This window comes from Pimephales promelas, chromosome 7 (assembly GCF_988280905.1).
Source record: "Pimephales promelas chromosome 7, fPimPro1.hap1.1, whole genome shotgun sequence".
NCBI classification, from domain to species: Eukaryota; Metazoa; Chordata; class Actinopteri; order Cypriniformes; family Leuciscidae; genus Pimephales; species Pimephales promelas.
The window spans coordinates 29,819,477-29,841,645 of record NC_142775.1 but is presented as its reverse complement, the minus strand read 5'-3'; the positions used below and the strand labels follow the sequence as shown (position 1 = coordinate 29,841,645).

General features: G+C 38.6%; 1 protein-coding gene across 5 annotated transcripts in view; it reads left to right on the top strand.

Moving 5' to 3' along the window:
* pard3bb (par-3 family cell polarity regulator beta b) overlaps positions 1–22,169 on the top strand; it is a 305,177-nt gene that overhangs the window by 248,572 nt on the left and 34,436 nt on the right. For 4 of the 5 annotated variants that reach the window (XM_089133316.1, XM_039683213.2, XM_089133319.1 and 1 more), the window contains one exon: positions 10,998–11,118. In XM_089133316.1, the coding sequence (XP_088989442.1) occupies positions 10,998–11,118 (121 nt within the window). The remainder of the gene's footprint in view (positions 1–10,997; positions 11,119–22,169) is intronic. The other variant, XM_089133317.1, reaches the window with a different exon arrangement.

Sequence of the window (22,169 nt, the reverse complement as noted above, 5' to 3'; positions counted from 1 at the left end):
ACGATGAAAGACTGAGAATAAAAGCGTATAGAGGAAGTTTCTTCTGGTCTGTGGGTTCTCTGGGTCCTTATGATTCATCTGGCCTAATCTGGAGAACCGGACAAGTGCTACTCATGCGTTCCGCCCCTGATCTTTTCTCTTCCTCTCAAAGCACTTCCCTCATTCTATTTTCCCCTTTTTCATTCTGCATTTCCTCCTCTCATATTTGTTCAAGAACTTCCTGCCTGTCACTCATTGAAGAAAAGCAATTCCACATCTCTCTCCCATTGAAGCACGTATAGGAGAAAAAAAAGCGTGCACACTCAAAAGCGCACGTGTGTGCGCTCACACAAAGCATTCACTTAGCGGTTTCTTCTAGATGCATCTTGTAGCTTAGCAACAAGTCATGCCACTGCATACTGTGCCGTTCTGTTTTTGGAAACAGGAGGATATGAAAGCTTATTTCTAAAAAGCAGAAATCACAGATTGATTTAAATTATATTCTCCTCATTATTCCATCTCAGCTTGATTGGACTGAAAGGGAAATGCTTTATTTTCTTTCATTTTACACCTTTTTTTTTTCTGAGGCACAATTTTAGAAGTGAGGATAGAAGACTTGATTACCGTCTTATTCTTAGACACAGGTTTGCCTACCCAGAATGCACTCTGCCTGCAGTACAAAGGCTTAGCCGGTGTGATTGGTGTTTTAATGAAACAGTCCAGGCACAAATTGAGCTTCACCTGCAAACGAGAGGACTCGGGAGGGGTCGCAGAACATTGATGGCCTGTCTAAATAATGTTACACCAGCCAAAATACTTCAAATTATTTCCTCGATTGCAGATGACATCTAAAAAGTGCCGTCACTTCTGCTTAGGGAGCGCAGGAGCCGGCCTGTCATTGCTTGCTATCTTTTGTTGTCAAATTTAATTTCTGAAAATGTCTACCAATTAGACCGCCAAAGCCTGTCGCAAAATTACTCGAGGGGAGAGTTGTGGGAAATTGATAGGTTTGGTCCTTTCCTCTCCTTGTCCAAACATGGATATGTCCATTACAGCGTCCGCAGCCTTGTGGTCCTCTTCACAATTGCTCGTCTTTCTTGCCGAATGAAGTGGGTCATATTTCAAAAGCAGGTTGCGGAAATAAGGGTGGACTTTCTTTCATCTGATGCGAATGATTGAATTATTCCATTTGACACTAACAGATTTAATGCTGATTTGTTGGATAGTTTAGGGCCAGGAAATCTTTTTGACTGACTCATTAAAAAGTAGCACTTGAGAAAAGTATTTTCTTTTTTCTTTTTCTTTTTTTCACAAATTTAGACAACATAGCTTATGATGTGTTTGAGGCTGGCATATATTGTGAGTTTAATCATGCCTCGGTGTGTTGCATGACCTTTCATACCATATCTCTCAAGCATCATTGTGTCCTCAGCGTTTTGATGTTTAGTGAATTCAGATTACAATGTCTTTTCTTCTTCTGGTTTCTCAGGTGTGCTTACCCACTCAAGCTCTCGTTGTTGGCCTGGGATAATACGGTAATAATGTGTGTTAAACAGGCATGATAAAGAGTGCTTGAATTGAATTGATTTTTGATTTGGGAGCGTGTGATTGACAGAAGAATGCCGATTATCAACCTAATGAGCTTCTCTGAATCAAATTGGGGGATTACATCAAGATTCCCCCCGACGGCCCTCAGTGTGTTTGACATACGCACTCGGTGTGTGTTTGTGTGTTGATTCCAGCGTTTATGTCCTGCTCTGCTGCTCTCCAGGTCAGAAATTGATGTCTCTCGTTTTACAGTGTGTAAATCAGCAGCACGTCTTGCTTTTTAGGACCGACAGTGTTTTTTGGTCCATTTCAAAGATGAAGGAATAGATTGCTCTGTGCCTTATGGCTCTCTTCGGTGTTTCTCTTGATGTCTGTGTCTGTATTGTCCAAAGCAGACATGCCTGTTGGATTTATGTGTGCCCCTTCAGCTTTAAACCATCATTTATCCATCTCTTAAGATCTGCTGACCTGAAGTTTCTCTCCAGCACACAACGGTTAATAGACAGAGAGGGAGGCCGCCCTCAGACCTGGCAGGGGGTTTTGTCGAGACAAAGAGGGGAAACTGTTCACTGCGGGGTGACTAGATGAACAGAGAGATGTGAATGCGGTGAGATGGAGGATAAAAGAACTGAGATCTTCTTCACATATCACATGGTGTGCGTGTTTCTGCCTAATTCTGTCATCATTTACTCACGCTCATGTTGTTCCAAACCCTTATGTCTTTATTTCTTCTGTGAAACACAAAAGGAGATGTTTAACAGAATGTTCATGCTACGGTTTTCCATATTATAAAAGTGAATGGTGACCAGACTGTTTAGACTCGCTATTACACATCTTCTAATAGCACCTTGTAGTCTTAGTAAAAAAAAAAAAAGAAACATGATTTTTCTGACATTCAAAAAGAACGCATTAAGCTTTTTTTTAAGCGCATGCTCTGTTCTTTCTTTTGATATTGCATGTTCAGATATTCATACAACAAATTTTTTTGGGGACAATGTGTTTTTTGTGAAAATATCAAAAACGCTGGCGGAGACTGGCAATTAAAAAAAAAAACTCTGAAAAAGTTAACATTCTGCTAAATTTCTCCTTTAATGTTCTACAGAAGTTCAGAAGTCATATGAGATTAGAACAACATGATGAGGACCGATAGTTTTGAACTATCTAACTACGGCAAGGTCCCTTAGTTTGTTATTAACGACTCCATTCATTTAATATCTCTCAGGCTCCGTGGGATGCCGGCCAACTACCCAGTCACTTGAGTATATGAAATTAATAGATAAAATCGCAACTCTTATTGTTTCGCTGCCGAACACTAAATTCCCCCCCTCGTCGCAGTTACACCGAGACACGCCGCTGACCCAAGGGAATCGATACCATTGGCTGTAGTTAATGCCGTGCTCCCCTGCCACTAGGAGAGAGAGAAAATAAATATCTTTACCCTTTATTGAACTTTCTCTTGTAACACTCCTGTAGAATGAGCTTCTGTGAGGGAAAGAGCAGAGTGCAAATTAAGCCTTTCTTAGTCACCAGGTGCTGTGGTTCAGCTTATCAGAGGAAACGCTATCCGGAGAGCCAGTGCCCTTATTTGATTCCCGCTGCCGCCCACCACTTCTCTCCCCTTCTTTTGAACCCTTCTCACTGCTTACTGCATGGTGTGCATGTATACTACACTGTATACGATCTGGTATTTTTTTTTATTATAATCATTTTTCAAATCTGCAATAAACGTTTCAAACAATATGCTACGTCAGTGGTTTTTCTCTTATGTCCATGTTTTAAGACCCATTGAAAAATATTGACATTAAAGGGGTCATGAACTGGCTTTTTAAATTTTATTATATTGTTGTCTGAGGTCAACTTATGACGTTCGCTTGGTTTTTGCATTCAAAAACATCAAAATGAATAAGTAATAGGCTATTTTGTACCCTAGTTTTGAGCCTAACTGAAAAATGTTGGGTTTTTATAGGCGTCTCGCACTGAAGACTTGGAAGTGAATGCCCACTGCTGTGAATGGATAACAGTTTTGCATATTATAATGAGTTTCAACTCACCCTTCGATGCACATGGAAGAAATTTTTTTGAAAACGTCCAATGTTGTAAAATGGCAACCTAATGATTCGCCCATATGTTTCCTGGATTTCATTGAATCCAAATCAATTTATTAATATCTCTATTGTAGTATGCGGTACCCTCCAAAAGTTGTGTTGGTAGTTGTTGCTGTCTTTTTAAATAATTGAATACTTCTATTCAACGAGGATGCATTAAACTGAACAAAAGTGACAGTACAGACATAATATTACAAATGATTATATGTCAAGTAAATGCAGTTCTTTTGATCATCGATAAAATAAACTGAATCACAGTTTAAGCAGCACAACTGTTCAACATTGATTTTAAATTATTGAGCAACAAATCAGCATATTAGAAGACTGGAGTAATAATGCTGGAATAATACAGGAATAAATCACATTTTAAAATATATTCAAATTAAAAATATTATTTTTTGTTGAGCATAAGATACATTTTTCATTTAAATGTCTACGTGCCTATATGGTATACAAGTAGACATATCTATTATTTTCTAATATATCAAGTAATATGACTTTGGTAGGTCTAATTTGTCACACTTAAAAATGATTGTGATTGCTATTCCTTAATATTTTGCAGATCATCCTTTCCATGCATACAGAACTGTTGTATACACACTGCAAACATAGTAAATAGCTAGTATTGTAATATGCCATTCTGAACATATTCTCTCACTCTCCCTTCCTCCACCTCCCCTTGTTTCATAGCCTGTGGCCATATTAATGTTGGGTTCCCTCTGTGCGTGACCAGCTGAGTTTATGATTATGTTTGGAACTGCAGGCTATGTGTATATTCGGGGGTGAGTGTATGTGCACGCATGTGTATTTGAGTGAGAGGTGTGTGCCTGTGTCTTTGATTAGAGCAGGACCCTTATTAAACATTGATGGTGTTATTCATTTGGAGGGTGAGGAGGGTGCTCAGTCAAAATGGCAGCAGTAATTAAGGCGTTCTGGATATGATGGCTGCATGATGGAGTGTTGTAAGCATAACTACAGAGCCCAGGCACTGCAGGGGATATGGCTTGCTTGGGATCCACAGGCCGAAAATAAATGCCCGCATTTGGTGCTTTATAGTGTGTGTGTGTATGTGGTTTGTCCAACTGCCAAATACCTTTAGAGCAAAGCTGATTTATTCTGTTGTGTGTTCTCAGATCCTTATATTTGAAATGTTTTCGCTTGAAGCTGATTGCGGTCTTGCATCCACGTATCATCATTCATGTGGTCAATGCAATAAACGGATAAATGAACTTTATATTTAGAATAAATAGTTGAGATAAAATTACTGTGCTCTACCGACAAAGGGTGAAAAATGATCTGTATCATTGATAATCATTTTATTTCTAGGTGGTGAAATGTAAAGTCATATAAAATGAAATGGAGAAAAAGAAGTGCACACCATTCTTTTGTGATCATTCATTTAAATAAATGTAGGTTCAGATGTACATGTCTATTTTCGATCATGTAACTAGCATATTTCATCACACTTTACCTTCAAATGTTCTTTTTTAAATGACACTGTAGTTATGCTTTCAAGTGTGACATTTAACAGTATAAATATGCCAAATATGTTATAAATATGTTAAATGTGCTTTCTGCATATTTAATAATTTCAAAAGAATCGGAAAAAGTTTTAATATTTTTTTTTTAGTTATATCACATCACAGCACTTTTTTTTTATTTCATGTCAGGCACCCAAAAATTATTGTGTGCAATATTATAAAGAGCATACATGTATGTGTTAAAACCACTGGTCTCCAGTACATTTCCTAGCGATGCTATAATTCTCCTGTGGTCTCTTTGTCTCCATATCCAAAAACATGATTAAACACAGATTTAAGTTTCTATTATCTAATAATAATGGATTTGCTCGCTTTTATTCCCCCTCTCCCAGAAAGACTTAGAAGGTGGCAATGCTTTTTGCTTGTCTAGTTGTATAGACATGATCCTACTGATCTTGTGCTGTGAATTAGCGCTCTAGTCTAGACCTGCAGTTTTACTCGCCGTCCCACAAAGAGTCTCACACTCAAGAAATCAACAGCATCGGCCCATTTCAGACACCATTAAAGTGAAGGACAACCGCCGCAGCAGGTTTTTATGCATAATGCTATCGCTCACCATTGTAGTCAATTTCAATTTAGCTGTAAAAGGTCATAATATTTTATGTATTAGTTTTTTTTTTTTTTTTTTATGGACCCATTCACTATTCCAATCAATACCAGATTTGGATCAAGACTTGCATGTGATTTCATCTCCTGTTCTCTCTCTCTCTTTCTCTCGTTTCTGTGCTATGTGTCTCATAAATTGTGTAAAGTAGCCGTGAGGGAGTGTGGTGGAGAGATGGATGCTGCTACACTTTCCCGCTCTATTCTCTCAGCTCTCCAATCGCTGAGATTGAGAAGTGAAAAATGGAGGGGTTGTAACAGGGGCGTAACTCTGCGTCTGCCTCCCCCAGATGAGTTTCTGTCTGTCTGACCTCTGTCGGTCCACCCTGATCTGTGCCGCACTGCAACTCTTGCCCTGATGCCTCAGAGCTTTTCTCCCATGTAGAGGGCCACATCTTTGTTTTGCTGGTGTGTGTGTGTGTGTGTGTGGCTTTTTTTATGGTTGATGCTGAAGTGAAAATGAAATGTTGTTCGTAACTCATTGAGGGTATATAATGTGTGTTTTTTTCCCAATTATGTTTTTCTCTCTCTCTCTCTCTCTACTACATGGCCTTGGTTACAACAAGAACACACAAATAATAAAGAAAATGCCACAATTCGTTCATGGCACAATACGATCAATAATCACATTCATGTTGGGGTGTGTAACTGGTAGAGCGTGGCGACAGCAACCCCAAGGTCATGGGTTTGATTCCCTGGAAAAACACTTAAAATGTCTAGTATGTTACTTTGGATTTTTCTGGCAAAATGCTGATTCTTCATTGGTTTCAATTTTACGGTACATTTGTTTTAAGCATTGGCAGTGTCAAATTATTGAAATTAAATTGTCAAAGATCAAGAAAAGTAGAGTGAAAGATATCTTTTCACGTTTCACGTTTTTTATTAAAATTGAATTATTGCAAATTTACATTTTGTGTGCATTTCGGTGTAGAAATTGAGAAAGGGGTAATTAAATTCCATAGCTCGCTATCCTGTAGTATGAACCTTTTAGATATGAACATACTGTACTAAATTGACAAATACTCACTCAAATTCACATAAATTGACACATTCAATAAAAATCTGCATATTTTTTTTTCTTAAAAAGGAGCGTAATCGTCTGTTAACTGTTAATATACAGTGGATTGACAACAATATATATGTTACCAAATTGTTCATTGTTTTTTTGTAGCTGAAAATACTAATTGTTAGGTACAGATTTTTTTTGTTTGATATATATATATGGTAACCCATTACAATAAGGTTTCATTAGTTAATGTAAATTATTAACTAACATGAACTAACCATAAGCAAAACATGTGTTACTGTATTTTTTAATCTTTCTTAACACTAGTTAATACAAATCCAGCTGTTTGTTGCTAGTTCATGTTACTCCACGGTGCATGAACTAATGTTAACACGTACAACTTTTGATTTTAATCATGTATTAGTAAATGTTGAAATTACGCTATAGAATGCTATAGAAGTACAGTGCATTATTATTTCATGTTAACTAGTGAAACCTTATTGTAAAGTGTTACCATGTATATGTGACTTAAATGAGTTGGACAGGGACCTACAACAACATGAGTTGGATTTGATGGCATGCTGCGTGGCCAAGAGAAACGGGGGGGGGGGGGGGGGGGGTTTGGGGGGGAGCAGTGTGTTTGTGTGTCTGAATGTGTGCTTAACAGGAACACCTCCGGGACTGCAGCAGCAACATTAGGCCTGCTTGAGTCACAGGCATCTTTATTGTTCCTGAAAGAAAAACCGATGAAAAAGGCTGTTTATGACAGTGTTTGATGGAGAGAGGTCGGCTAGTTTTTTTGTGGGAGTGTGTTATTAATCCATGGTGGGACATTTCTTGTTGTGTGTGTTTCTGCATAGACGGTTGGTTTGTTTTGAGACCTCACTGTACGGGTTCAGGAGCTTGAGCGTGCGTGTGGCCGCCGGGTCGCAGCTCTCTGGCCCGTTCCCACAGCATCATCCCTCTGGAATGCCTGGCACTCGCGCTGTCCGCCTAACCAGCTTTTAAAAAAAGACATGTTAATTTGTTTTGTCTTAATCTAATCCCTCCACTGTCTCTGCGTCTAAAGGGAGAATGAGGGAATTTTATAGAGTGGTCAGTCCACACTTGTTTTTGATGAAAGTATACTTGTTCTGTAGTTGTATAAATTTAGTTTTATTGTGAAAATAAGTCTGTTTTCTTCAGGGAGATTTCACTACATGTTGAGCACTCATATTTATAATTTGTGTCATCCTTTTTTTTTAAAAAACATCTGTGTTGTGTGGGATTTTGGACCAATCAAAGTTACTTTAATATGTGTTATATACTATTAGCATTTATTAATATTTTGCACTAGTTCTCTTTAAATTTATTTATTATTATTATTATTTGCATTTTAAGCCTAGTTTCAGTAATTTTATTTTTATTTAATTGTTTTTTGGAAGTTTAGTACTTCAACTTCTTTATTTCAGGATAACACTTTACAATAAGGTTTCATTTGTTAGCATGAGTCAACTACATTAGTTAACATGAACTAACAATGAACAATACTTCTCAATATTCACAATTGTTAGATCAAAAGCAATATCGGTAACACTTTATTTTGATGGTCCCTTTTCAACATTCTGTCGACTATAAATACGGACGTTTGTGTTGTGATGTGAACCATCCTAGTTTCGCCTGACTGAACATCCAGGTATCAAGCAGTAATACACTATGTAGAAAGAAATACAAACGAGGAGTTCACTAATACGTTTGCCAATGTAACGTTAACAGGGTTCGTTATTGTGGGAAGAAGGAGGCGGCGAACATTTAAACATTGTAGTAGTTAAATGAACAAATACAAAACAAAAGCATATGCCAGCAGCCCCTCATTGACGACTGCTGTAACGTTACACACAACAGAAACAAAACACAACATAAAATCAGCCCTGTTCATCTCTCGATCTGCCGTCCTCGCTCCTCCTTTTATGGCTCCGTTACTCCATGAGAGATGCGGGACCAGTGTGTCTCACAGGTGTCTTTCATTATCACTCACGCCCCTCGCCCTCATCCTGCTCGCCACAGCCAACTAACTAGAAATCTTGTGTGAAATTAATTTTAAACTCTGGCACCAGCTAACGTTAGCCTTGTAGACGCAAGAGTGATTTCTCTGATGTTAGTGGGTGTGGCTTGTGGAGCTCTCCAATGTGGTGCATTGTGGGAGTTGTTGTCTTACATACAAATGCGGCCTTCGGTTATTTTCTGTCTTTTCTCGGTCAAGGTGGCACCCAATTCATTTCGACTACATATATGATCCACTTTCATAAAAAGTTTATTGTTGAAATGGGTGAAGTGCTCCTTAAAAAAAAACAAAAAAAACTTACACAAACAAAATAAATATTCATTATATACAAACTTTTTAATAATTGGTTACATTACCAATAGATTGAGCGGCTAATGTTTGGCTACTACTTATGTTTTAAATAAGTCATGTGTGAGGTGGCTTGTCCAATATGTACTATTATTTAATATTGTATCTAGGTTATCAAAACAATCTCTCTATTGTGTATACAGTCTTTTAACGTATTGTGCGTTTCCCTCTCATTATGCTCTGTTGCCGTTTATTTTCAGCTGCACATTCATAGTACAATAGCATCTGGCATTGAGCCCTAGGGGTTGATGTCCTAAAAAAATGACTGTCTGATGCGTGATGTTTATGATAGGATCCTCACCCACAGCGTCCGATCGCTGCATTTACCCCTCACTGATGGCGGACATGGCTGTTCTGCTTGGTGTGTTGACAATGGGAAGCAACAGTTGTGGAAAGGTTGTGTTTGTGTTAGCCGAGCGTTGAGAGATTGATTTTGGTGTTTGTGTATTAGAAGCTGTGAGATGACTGACAGGACTTTATCTCCCAAGTCACACTTCCACAGTTCTGTGCCACAACACAATATTTGAGCAAGAGAAATATCACACATTCCCCTCTTGAACGTTTGATAAGGGCATCATTTTGCTGTCTCTGGAAAGGCAGAGATGTTTATTGAGCTTTGGACAAGTAGAACGGGAATAAAAAGCATAGTTCATCCAAAAATCAACATTCTGCCATCATTTTCCCACCTAATGTCTTTTAAATCACATATGACATTCTTTCTTCTGTAGAACACAAATGGAAACTAACTTAGATTCACTAATGTTGGTCAGATAACAATGTTTTAAGTTTCTTAATCTATTTCTTTGTATTAACTCAATTTTTTTAGTTTCAGTGCTCCAAATGTTAAAGGGTTAGTTCAATTCAATTTTAAGTTTAAATTATATAATATCTGATTGTTGGTTTTTCTGTGTGTTGTTTTTTATACTGCACCAGGAGCTCTTTTTTTCGAAATGACGACGTCATGCTGAATCTTCTCTGCGTGTGTGAGATTAGTTGATTCTTGCTACATATGAAGTGGCCTGTAACAAAGGGCTGTTGATTATCTTTGACAGAATTGATTACTTCTGTCTGCTTTAGCTCCATCGCCGTGTTGTTTCTGATAAGTGGCGATGATAGAGCCGTAGCCTGGGCCACCGCACTGTTCTTAAGTGGTTACAATCCGGACATATCAGCAGTCTGATAAACTGGGCTTCTTGATTTTTATCCATCACATGATGTATTGGTCAAATCAATAGTGGCTCTTTGTTCTGGATGGGTGTGAGTGGGCCAGGGTTGAGCGGTTGTGTTATCTTGTGCGTATAACTGTAGATCTATAAATGTGTACATCAGGAAATAGTATTCATGCGTAGGAGACTATGTGCAGATGTAAGGAGGTGGTGGGGCCTAGTCTTTGAAGATCTAGCATGGTAAGCAAAAGATTAGAGGTTCAAATGTCACAAGGGATAGTTGGAGCTTCACTAAGTGGAACTGAACGCAAGGATCTTAAGACTTATTTTTAAAAGTTGAGGTATGTTAATACACCATCTTAAAAAACAAAAAACTCAACTCAACAATTAAGTAGACTAACCGCCACCCATGTAGTACTAATTGACTGAATGGGGATAAACCACTTCTATGTTATGCCAATAATGTTATTGTTTGAATTATTGAATAATTACATTTAATTTAGTAGGCATTTAGAATCTTTTATCTAAAGTGACTAGGGAAAGTCTGTTTTGAACCTATAACCTTTTGGTTACCGGCCCAGATCTTTAGCCACTATGCCATACCATCACATTTCTTTATTATGCTAAGTGGATTGTGTTTTTATTTAATTTTTTCAGCAGTATGGACCGTATCCAGCAGCTGAGGAGGGAGTATCTTCAGGCTCGTATAGAGGGAGCAGCTCCATCCTATGAGGAACTGGAGGCCCGACGGAGAGGACCAGAGTACGACCAACACAGAGTAAGACATCAAACCCTCACACCACTTATAAAACGCACTTTCACCGTCACACTGGGTCCAAAATTACAACTTTCGAGGTGCCAATGGATGTCAAAGTTGTTTTAGAGTAATTTAAAACCCAGCAGTGGATGGTAAATTTATAAGGAATTGGTTTAAGTTGAATAGTCAGTTATCAACAGAACAGCTTATTTATACCATTGAATTAGGAATGGAATTTATACACTACCATTTAAAAATATGGGGTAGGTAGGGTTTAAAACAAAAACAAAAAATGCTGAAAGAAGATAAAAAATCAGTAAAAAACATAAATTGTGAAATATTATTACAATTCAGAATAACTTTTAACATATTTTAAATTGTAATTTATTCAGGCAGTTTTGACACCAACATTTTAGATACCACAAAAAATTGACAATTGACATTTACGTGTACTTAAGCCGTGACCGACTATGTTTACTAGCATACCCGCCAAGGTGGGCATTTTGACTTAATTGTGTGTGAATTTGACCATTCAAGTGCAAGAATTTAAAGGGAGCTCAATTCAATATCCACGCACTATCTGACATGCGGCTTTCTGGGCACGCGCTTCGGATGTTTCCGCTCACAAAGCTTTCCTCACAGCACGCGAATAATTAATTGATCTCTCGTTTTTGCTTGAATATTTAAATTGATAAGTCTTAAACTTTCATGATGATGCAGCGCTGGCCCGTCAACTGTCGCGAGCGTTGTTCACGTTTGTTCACTTTCATTATCTCACAACATTGCATTGTTAGAATTCTTAAAATGTTACCAACTGGCCATTGACACCATTTCATATACTAACCTACACGGATGATTTCTTACGCTTGGCAAGTGCTCATTTTAGGCGCTGTGTTTATGTATGACTGTTTTTTATGACTTTTCATTACAGCAGCCATTGGTAGGTGTGGCAGAAAGTTGATTTTGAACCTTTACCTTTCCCTTGATTGGAGTTTACTGCCCCAGTATCTTTCTATACTGCCTTGATTCAGCCAATAGAGAATTTAACGTTTATGTCAGTATTCATAGAAACTTCCACAAAATACATTGGTGCCTTTCATTATTAGGATTGGGACAAACCAGCGTAATTTGTTTTCACTTAGAACACAGAGTAATTCCCTTTGTGTGAGATCAATAGTTATACCTCTCAAATTCAAATGAGCTAACGTCTGTTTTTTTTTGTTTGTTTTTTTTGTAAGAGCTGCGGTGAACAATGAAGCATCGCAGGCTGTGGGATTAGAGAGGCAGATCGAATTAAACTAACTCCAAACAGCAATCACCCAATCTAACGAGCCTGCTCATTAAGGTCGACACTGCATTTATTCGTTTGCTCGTCTGTGCTTATTTATCTATTTATTCAGCGTTAATTATTCTGCTACTGAAGGAAACAAACACACACTGCGTCAGAGCAAAACAAAGTTATCAGCTGCAGTTTTCGCACGATGAAACGGTTTGGAACTACCTAAAGATTGCATCCAGGAAACAATGACGATTGACTGAAGGGAACATGAGAGAATTTGCCATATCCTGTGACTATACACACAATCTCTCTCTCTCTCTTGAAGTTTCCACACCCTATTCTGTGACTGCAATGTAGTCTGCACCACGGATATAAATAATACTCCTCATGACAGATACATTATGACTGCCTATTGTTACAGCTGCCTCTCGTTTGCTTTCAGATTTAGCCCTTTTATGGACATTTATGTAGCCTACGTATCTCACTCCATCAACCCTCAAGGATGTTCCCGGTAAACAGAGAGAAATGTTTAAGAGATTTGGATTGGGATGTCTTTTGTTGGACTGTTCCATAACCAGAACCTTTCAGCTATTGCCACTCTAGCAAATCATTTTGTTTTGGTTTTCTTACAGGCCTTTTTTTTTCTAGTAAATGTTTTAGCTTTTCTCTGCCAGGGTATCCTAGCACTGATGTCATAACTATTTCCTTTTCTTTCATATATATGGGGAGATTTGCAGTGTTTACTAGTTCATTACTGTTCTGTGTGAGTGTGTTACAGGACTACTGCAGGGCTGATATAGAGTATGTATAGACTTTGATTGATGACTGCTCGACCAAACCATGAATTTCAGTGCTGACTCAGTGACTGCATTGCTCAGGCATGACTGTGGTGTATTGGTCTCAGTGACCGCAAGTTCACTTGTGAGTACTTCTGATGTACAGATGAAATTAAGGCTTGGCATTTGTCAGTATTTGTGTCATAAAAATGGGTTTGTTCCAAGACCCAGTGAGCTGCCTTGTTTGTCTGCTGCCACAAGAACCTTCCAAGGCAGCATCCAAACAGATTTGATGTTAGCATATTGATAAGCTAACGATAGCATGTTCAAACTTTTGGTAAAATAGTTCATTTTAACAACGGAAATATTATTATTCCAAAAAATGCAGATTGTAATAAAAATAAAAAGACTATCTTTGATAAAATAATGGGAATGATGCTTCCTTAGAATCTAGTCAAATGAATTGTATCTTAGTAGGCGGTATAATTATGCTGCCTCTTCATGTTGGGAGTGTGACTTTAATGGCTTAAAATGATGCCTTAAAATACTGCTTACACAGGCAGCTCACAAGGTTTTGGAACAAATGTGTTTGTGTGCCCTCTAGAAGTTACCTGTACCCACGATTCTGTGCCATCTTGGAATCATTCCTGTAGCTCAGCTGTTAACAACACCAAGGTCATGGGTTTGATTTCCAGGGCATACTGAAAATATGAAAACATATACCTTGAATGCACTAGTCACTTTGGATGAAGGCGCCTGGCAAATGCATAAATGCATAATAAATACATTTATATGGAAGTCTAAAGATAGCAAACAGGAAGTTAAAAGGCTTAAAGGCAAATGCTATTACTGTCTTGCGGGTTCTGTGCTGCCCCTTCCTCAGATGTTGAGATAAGATGCACGCCATACTACTGTATGTAATACTATCTATGTAACAAACAATTGTATTTTTTGTTGCCTGCAGTGTTTAATGTCTCCATGAACAATTTCTGTAGTGAAAAATGTAGGCAAATGGGCTTCAGGGTTAAAAAAGAAGGCTGTTCATGTTTTCAAAGGCCTCTTTGTGGAATCAGTCATGAGAAGGCAACCAATGAGCCGTAGAGAGGCATCTAAATAGCATCCAAAAATATATATGTAGTCTTGTGACTGTTTATATGGTATGATAATTCTCCCAACTGCTGCCTAACTGCTTCAGTCCTAATGAGGGATAGACATCAGCCAGGAGTCAATGCTGGCAGTATTTACTAGGACTGTCCTCACGCTCTCGTTCTCGTTCCCCCTGAGAGAAATGATTCCGTCCATGAGAAACTAACCTCACAAATCTGTCAGAGTTACTCTCTCTTGCTCTGAGGACAGCCGCTGTTTCCTTTTCTTAAGCTGGGACACAATCCAGGTCCGTCTCCAGCACACGTCAACAGCTGCATCTTCTGTTCACACAATGAGAAAATATCCCAAAAATACACAGATTTCCAGTAACTCTTATTTTTTCAAGTCACACTTTCTTAAAACCCATTGCCAGTGGTGAAATATTTTCCTTGAAAAGTTAGCAGAGAATATTTGTTTAATATTCTCCAGTCGGGTGCTGGATTTCACTGGGTTTCTTCAGTTGTGGTTTGAGCAAGATGTGGTCCATCCCTTGTGTGTTTTCCTATTTTCCTCAGCAGGATTTTGACCTCAGATCTCGTGGTACTGCTGTGCGTATCGTGGTAGCAGCTCTTACAAAGTCAAGGTTGATTTGGCCGTAAGAGGGACAGGATGTGGTGTGATCCTTTGATGTTGGTTCTGAATCCCAGTTCAAATGTAAAAGCAGGTATCGAAATTAGCAACATTGTGTCGTGAGACCCAGCTGAGGGCTTTAACAATGAGCAGCTTTAGTGTTTAGGCTCCTGTCTGCTGGAATGACTGCTCTGCCACAAACCCAAGCCAACCATTGTCATATTTTCCTCTCTGGGGGCCATCCATGGAGCTGAAGCAGGGAATGAGACATTAGACATGGGGAAACCCTAATAAGTCAGTAAGCCCTTCCATTGCGTCCACCCTGCAGCCCAAACTCTGCAACATCAGGGAGTTAGAAGCCAGATACGGAGTTCTTGGAGGGCTGTCAGGAAGATCTGGTCTAGCTTTCCCCTTAAATGTCCAGACGCATTGGTTTTTAAAACAAACCTCATAGACATCTGTTTATGTGCTTTTGCCAGGTGGAAATGGATGCTGATTCACCATATAAGTGGCTGTGTAACTTACAGTACATCTGATTACAGAAGTCAGCCCATGTGTAGACTGGGAGGAGTGCTGTGCCGAATGCTTAGGGTGCCATTTGGGTAGTAGTTTGGAGTGAAGTAATGACTGCAAAATGACAAATGGGACATTGTGTGGTGTTGTGGACTTCACAGACACCACAATCAGAAATTCAGTTTGAAGAAATGGTTCTCTTTCAATTTTTGAATTTTGACTTTCTATCTTTGTCTGTCTGTCCGTCTGGCTATACTAAAGCCTGTATTCCTTCAAACTTTGAATCTTTAATACGTTTTCAAAACTTAAAAACCTGTCACGCCAACAAAGTTTGTCTTGCTTTTCTAGTTAATAAATTCAGTGTATTTCAGTGTATATTCTACATCCTTAAATTCAAATTGCAATTTTGAATTATATTAGCTACTGCCATTCAAATTAAATTGGAATGTGGAAATTTGACACAACTGTTCTTAAAGCTGAAAGCCAGAGTAATTCAAGTCTTTATAAGGTGCGTCTTTTGGGACTGGGCAATGAAATGCACTCTACTTCTATTTGATTTAATGAAACTAACTGTTCCAGAGTATGTGGTCATCCTCAGACTACCCACCACAAACTAACACAGTTTGAATGTTTAATCAGATTATGTTTCCACATTGGCAAAACCAAAGAGTTTCTAACTCAACAGTATGGTTCTGGAAAATTTTCCAGCAAAACAATGTATGAAAGTGTCCTGTGGCTGTCACTCATTCTGTGTGAATGAGTGGCCAGTGCCATTCAGATTTTCTTGAGGGGGAAATCTATATTTGTTGTGCTTGAACAATGGATAGAGGAAAAAGCCACTGTTTATCATGCATCTGGGACTGGTTCAATGAGAAACCAGAGAAGTTGTTGCACAAGTTCTTAAAATATGGCTATGGTCAATAAACAGTATGGGCAATTTTCCAATAAAACTGTTTTCACTATTTGTTTTTGATGTAAAAATTAAAGAATGTATTTTGTCTTCTTTGAATGAACTGTGTTTTGCATTCAGGGGACTTTTTGTTCTCTCATTCATCAATAGAGGCAATATGTACTGTATGTCCGTACTGGCACTAAAAACTATTTATCATACACTCCTGAATGGCTTCGCTATACTATTAATGAAGTGTATCGGAAGTTATGTTTGTGACATTTGTTTTGTAGGGTCTAGGTGAAGTGTAATTTTTGGATGCCACAATACTTTCTCCTGTGGCGCCTTAATATGCAGAGAAAACTAAAAGCATCCCAACCACCACAAAATTGGCTCAAACAATGACGAGTTGTTCTTCTTCTTTCAATGAATTTGAAACTGTTCTAACTTTCGTTTTTAACCTTGACCTCAAACAAAATGGCCACCCGTGGGAGAGTAGTTGAACTCTGCTGTAATTTGCGAGTGATAATCTGCCCTCTTGATGACCACATGGCTATGATGAGATTAGAGGGCTGGATAATTCATTTCTAGCCTGATTTTCCTCTTAATTGACTTTAATGGCTTTTTCCTGCATTCTGGCAAGTGAGGCAGTTGAACAACCTGCTGTTGTCATTTTTATCCAGCTTGTTGTGCAGTAACACCAATACATTCAGGATATCATATTGGCCAAATTGTTAAAAACGTTTTGAAGAGGGAAAACACTTTTTTTGTTAACTGCAGTTTACATTCTTGCACATTATTACAATTTTTTTTTTTTTTTCCAAGATAGGCCATATTAAAATGATTGGCCTTGTAAGTGAACCTGGGTGTTGGACAGACAGAAGACGGCTCTATAAACATCTCTACACTGAACTTTTGTGGTAAAGGAGTAGTGTACATTGTATGTCTGCTAGTCAATGTGCGTGAGAATCGTCAAGATGCAGAAATATCAAAATGATTCACTGTTTCCTGTGATTATGATTCCTGTGCAAATGCATTTTTCATGATATATAAGCCTCTTCAGACACTCAGTTTCTCAACAAAAAAATCATTGTTTATAATTAAATGAATTTATGACAAATGATGGACTGTCCTTATGGAACCAGTCTTGGCTCTAGATCTGGACCATGGTCTGTTAATTAGCTCATTTTGAAGGTAAATTATTGCAAACAAATCATGGGAGACTTGCACTTGTTCAGCTTCTGCTCTCCAAGTGAGTCTTAAGAGACATCCTGTTTGTGTGAGTGGTTTAACTCTACTCCAATTTATAGACTTGTTTAAATGTTTAGTATTGCTGTTAGTGTTTCCTTTTCTTTATCTTGGACACTCGTTTGTCATTGGCTCATCATCTCTATCAATAAAAGTGGCATAAAGCCAACAAATATTTGCTCTAAAAATAGCTGAAGAATGTTGTCAAATTTGGGCTGAATTATAGCGACGTTCCACTAATGTTTCAGCAGACTTGATTTATCTCAAAGAGGATCAGAGCAACACGGTTTAATCCCCACACTCCTGTTTATAGTCTCAGACAGCATGTTGTTTTACCACAGCAATCGGTCTTCACTTCAAAACGCCTTACATCACAGAGCGTCAGACAGAAAGTGATAAAGACAGATGAGGGTTTTGTTATCCTCTCCCTCTCTCCCTCTTGTGTGCAGCTTCGGGGGCAGATGTGGAGCCTCAGTAACCCCTCTGATGATGATGTAACTATGTCTGAACAGAGGTCACAACCTTACAGATATCCATTACCTTCCCAGACAGGCCTAATGGGACCCTCTACCTAACAGAATGCACATCTAGTGCGAAGGAGACACTCAGTCGGGTGGCGTGATCCCGTGTCTCCCCCTGGCCGACCAGGTCCAATTGTCTCTCGGCCGTATCTGTGGAGTCTGAGCCCCAGACTTGCGTGAAGTAATCGCTCACGCTCTATTATCGACATCAACGCGCATGACTGAACGACCGAGTTCAAGTGCTCAACATGAGTTCATTATCACAGGGAGAACGGAGAGCATCAAAGTAGGAGGGGAAGGCTATAAAAGACTGTAACTTCCTCCCAACCTTCCTTATCCTCTCTCAACTTGTCAGCCTGAGGGTGAAAGAGCCCTCATGGGTTTTCAGGTGCAGAATGAGCTGCCGTGAATTATCGGTGAAGGTGAGCTTGATGTTGACTCAGGCGCAATGTCATGGTGCTTCCACCTTATCTGGTGGAACAGTCACATCAAAGCGGGGCGTCTGGCTCATGATAGCTACCGATGAGGTTTCGTCTGCCTTTCGGACATAATTCACCTGGGTTAATGTGATACGGTTTCCCATTTCTTTCGGACTTCTAGTTATTCAATTATGCTGTAAGACATAGTCAATTGATTTATAATAGTGACTTTGCAATTTACCCTCTAAAAAGAACAGAAGGTGATGTCCAATACTCTGTTTTGACATTTGATATTTTCTAATTGACTCCAGCTGTATTATTCTTCCATATGTCATGAATAAGTCTGAGATGATGTTTTGGTTGGTCAGCCTGTTGTTTCTCATCTATGCTTCCTGTCCTGACATATTTTGGGAAAAAAAGTGCTGATGTCTCCGGTGTTGGGGAGACTACCACAGAGGAGGTTAATTCAAAGGCCTTTGTGCCTGTGTATTGTTTCAAGTTTAAAATACATGGGGACCACGGTGTGCCAAGCAATATAACCTTAATTTAACTTGGCCAGGGAACAGTGGAAGTAAACTTCAATGAATTTAGCTTCAGTTTGTTGAGCACATATCCTCAAGTTACAAAAATACCCGGAATGGTAATGTAGGAGAATGAACGCTTTTAGGTTCCTGAGATGTTGAGAGAACAGTCAACCCCCCAATAAAAAAAACAATGTTATGAGCACATGTGGAATTACAGCTTATATTTGGACAATGCCCTGTCTGGGAAGGATTTCAGACGCTATGTTGATGGTTGACTTTATTTTTCTCCTTTTAATCTGAACATTTTATGAATTTCAGAGAACTCAGGAATGTGTCTAGGAATGTGTCAATGGAGACACTAACCTACTGTGTTTTCACATTTCTCTGATATCAGAAGCAGAGAATTAACAATGTGACGTTGATCTGTCACTACACAAGATGTAGTGCTGATCAAACATTATTGTTGGACAGAGATTTGTTCGACAAAGAAATAAGAAGCAAAGATGTGTTGCCAGATAGGTCACCCAGGGATGAGTTATACACAAAAAACATATTTCCCTACTGTCATGTCTTTCTAAATCAGTATAACTTTCTCTATATTGTGGATGAAACAATAAATGTTTGACATTTTTAGATATTGTCCATATAACCTTAGTTTATAGATTGAAAATGATTAAAAAAGCACCATAAAAGTATAGTCCCTAAGACTTTTGTGCTACAGTCAAAGTCCTCTGAAGCCATATGAAAGTAGTGTGTGAGAAACATACTGCGATATAAGGGGTTATGCACTGGTAATCTTCTCATCCAGTGTTTTGTTAACTTTCAACCGCCACTGAATCATTAAGTCATTGTGTAGAAATGAATCAGTCAATCGATCAATTGAAATGCAGTCAATAGAACAAATGTGATGCAGTTCTCAAGTTCAACTCGATCACTCAATAATCTGGTCACAGCAGTTATTGAATTAACAAATCACTCAACTTTTCGCTTCATGAGGGTAAGTAAATTAAGGTTAACTATCTCTCAAAACATGTTGTTGTCCATATGGACGTTCTCAGGAATGAAGATAATTTTGGTCATTAAAAGCTTTACTTACTAAAGTCAATTTTGTTGAGACAGCTTAGGCATTATTTGTCCTTCCCTGTCCTAAAAATCTTATTTCAGCTTGTCTGAAGGTCAAAACTCTATTTTAGACACAGTAAGGTGTAAAAGCAGTGGATGTATGAAGTTCTCATGGTCATTAAAACCAGACTAAAACCATCAGGCTTTTCACAGACCCACCCAATTCACTGCGAGCACCACAGAGGCGTAGTCGTCAGGATCTCAGCACTTTCTCTTGCCCGTGAGAACATGCTACACTCAAATCTTCTGTCTGATTAAAGACTGGGTCTGAGTTTTGATTCGGGTGTGGGCCATGTCACAATTACAGACCGTGGGATTATAATTTATGATGTGTGTTTAGATCATGCTGATAAGACATATGGCTGTTGTTGATGTGTCATGTATTCTTGGTCTGGTTTCATTGGGAGGAGGACCATTGCCATTTGAGGGACGCGATTTATGCGGTTCCTCTGCAGATGTCGGTGTTTGCTGTTGGGGAGTAGAGTTTCTCTGTGGCCGTTTTCTAGCCTCTAGGAGATGCGGTCTGGAAGCGGATTACAGATACCAATAGAAAAACACAGAAACAAAAGGACATACCAATGAAGATGGATAAAAGATAGAAGCCAAACCAAAGATAGTGAGCTATTGGAAACAGCCTTCCAAATAAGACAAGCCAAACCAAGTTGGACTTAATTTAGAGGAAGAGAAATTGTGCTGAAGGCCTTCCCTCTCCAGACTTTTGCCTTGTAAGGTCAAAGCAGGGATAAATCGATCAGATGACTGTCTAGGCTGGAAGAAAGACAGAAAAAGAGACAGAGGCATGTGCTCTGTAATAATTGTGGAATTTTAATTGGATTATAGTCTTGGTTAACCTTGCTGAGCTGCTTGAATCTGTTCATTGACTACGTGGCAGTCGAATCTGCTCTCATTCCAAGAAGATCCGTGTGAAGGGTTTTATACAAAACCAGGTCTGATGTCCTCTTGTCTTCTTCGCTTCCTTGGAGAAGCTGCTTTTTCTCAAATTCTTCCTTTAGGGCTACAATACACTACAAGAGAACATTAGGCATCATACACTTACCTAGTTATTAAATGAATACAGAGAAAAAATGGGCATCACACATTAAATGACCGAGGACACACACACTTTCTGAATTTCAAGTCTCTCTGTCACAAACGATGCTAGGAAACGCATGACAAATAAAAACTGAATATGTTCTAAAATCGTTTCAAAATATCATTGGTGTTTGATATCCTTGGACTTAATGGATTCATAGTCTGTGCCAATCATACACTATGAAATATTCATTTAATTTTCAAAAATGTATAAAATCTGCAGCCTTGCTATGATTTTTCGGTAATTAGAGTCAACTAAAATCTGTGTTTAAAAAGTCATGTAGTTTAAATGCACACTCTGCACGGGCCTAAAATCTAGACTCTAGCCAGGCGTGAGACCCTCAAGCCTCGTCTTACAGCCATTTGCAGCCATTAAATATCTTTCTTTGTTTGTTTGTTTGTTTTTTTTGTTGTTGTTGTTTTTTTTGTTTTTTTTTGCAAAGTAGTTATGTCTTTTCATTTCTAAAGTAAATTTAGAAAAATATTTGGAGCATTTTTTTTTCTCTTTTTTTTGTAACGTTTTTGTTAAAGTGACTACCAAGCGGCTAGTGGATCAATCTGATCAATTTACCCTCTCAAATAAAAACTTGACTTGCCTACAATAAAAGCCATATATAAAACATAAATAGCAAGCATATCACAATGTAAGTTTAAACGTTTATCACCACCACAGTAAAAGTATTTTTGATGAGCTAAGGCAGGCTGCTCGCAACGGCCCTTGCTTGGACACAGGTTGGAATCCAGTCCTCAATTCTTCCATGGGCCTTTTTACAATGGGTCACTTAATTTCAGATCACTCAAACCACTTCAGGAGGTGGTTTGAGACACGTTCCAGGTGATGATAAATAAAATGCAGCTCATAAATTTGTTGCTTTCATTGGCGTGAACTCAATTACAGATCGGATTTATATTTGTTGGAGACACATTTATGTGGCCAATTGTAAATGTAACCGTTTTAGCAAATCAGAAATGT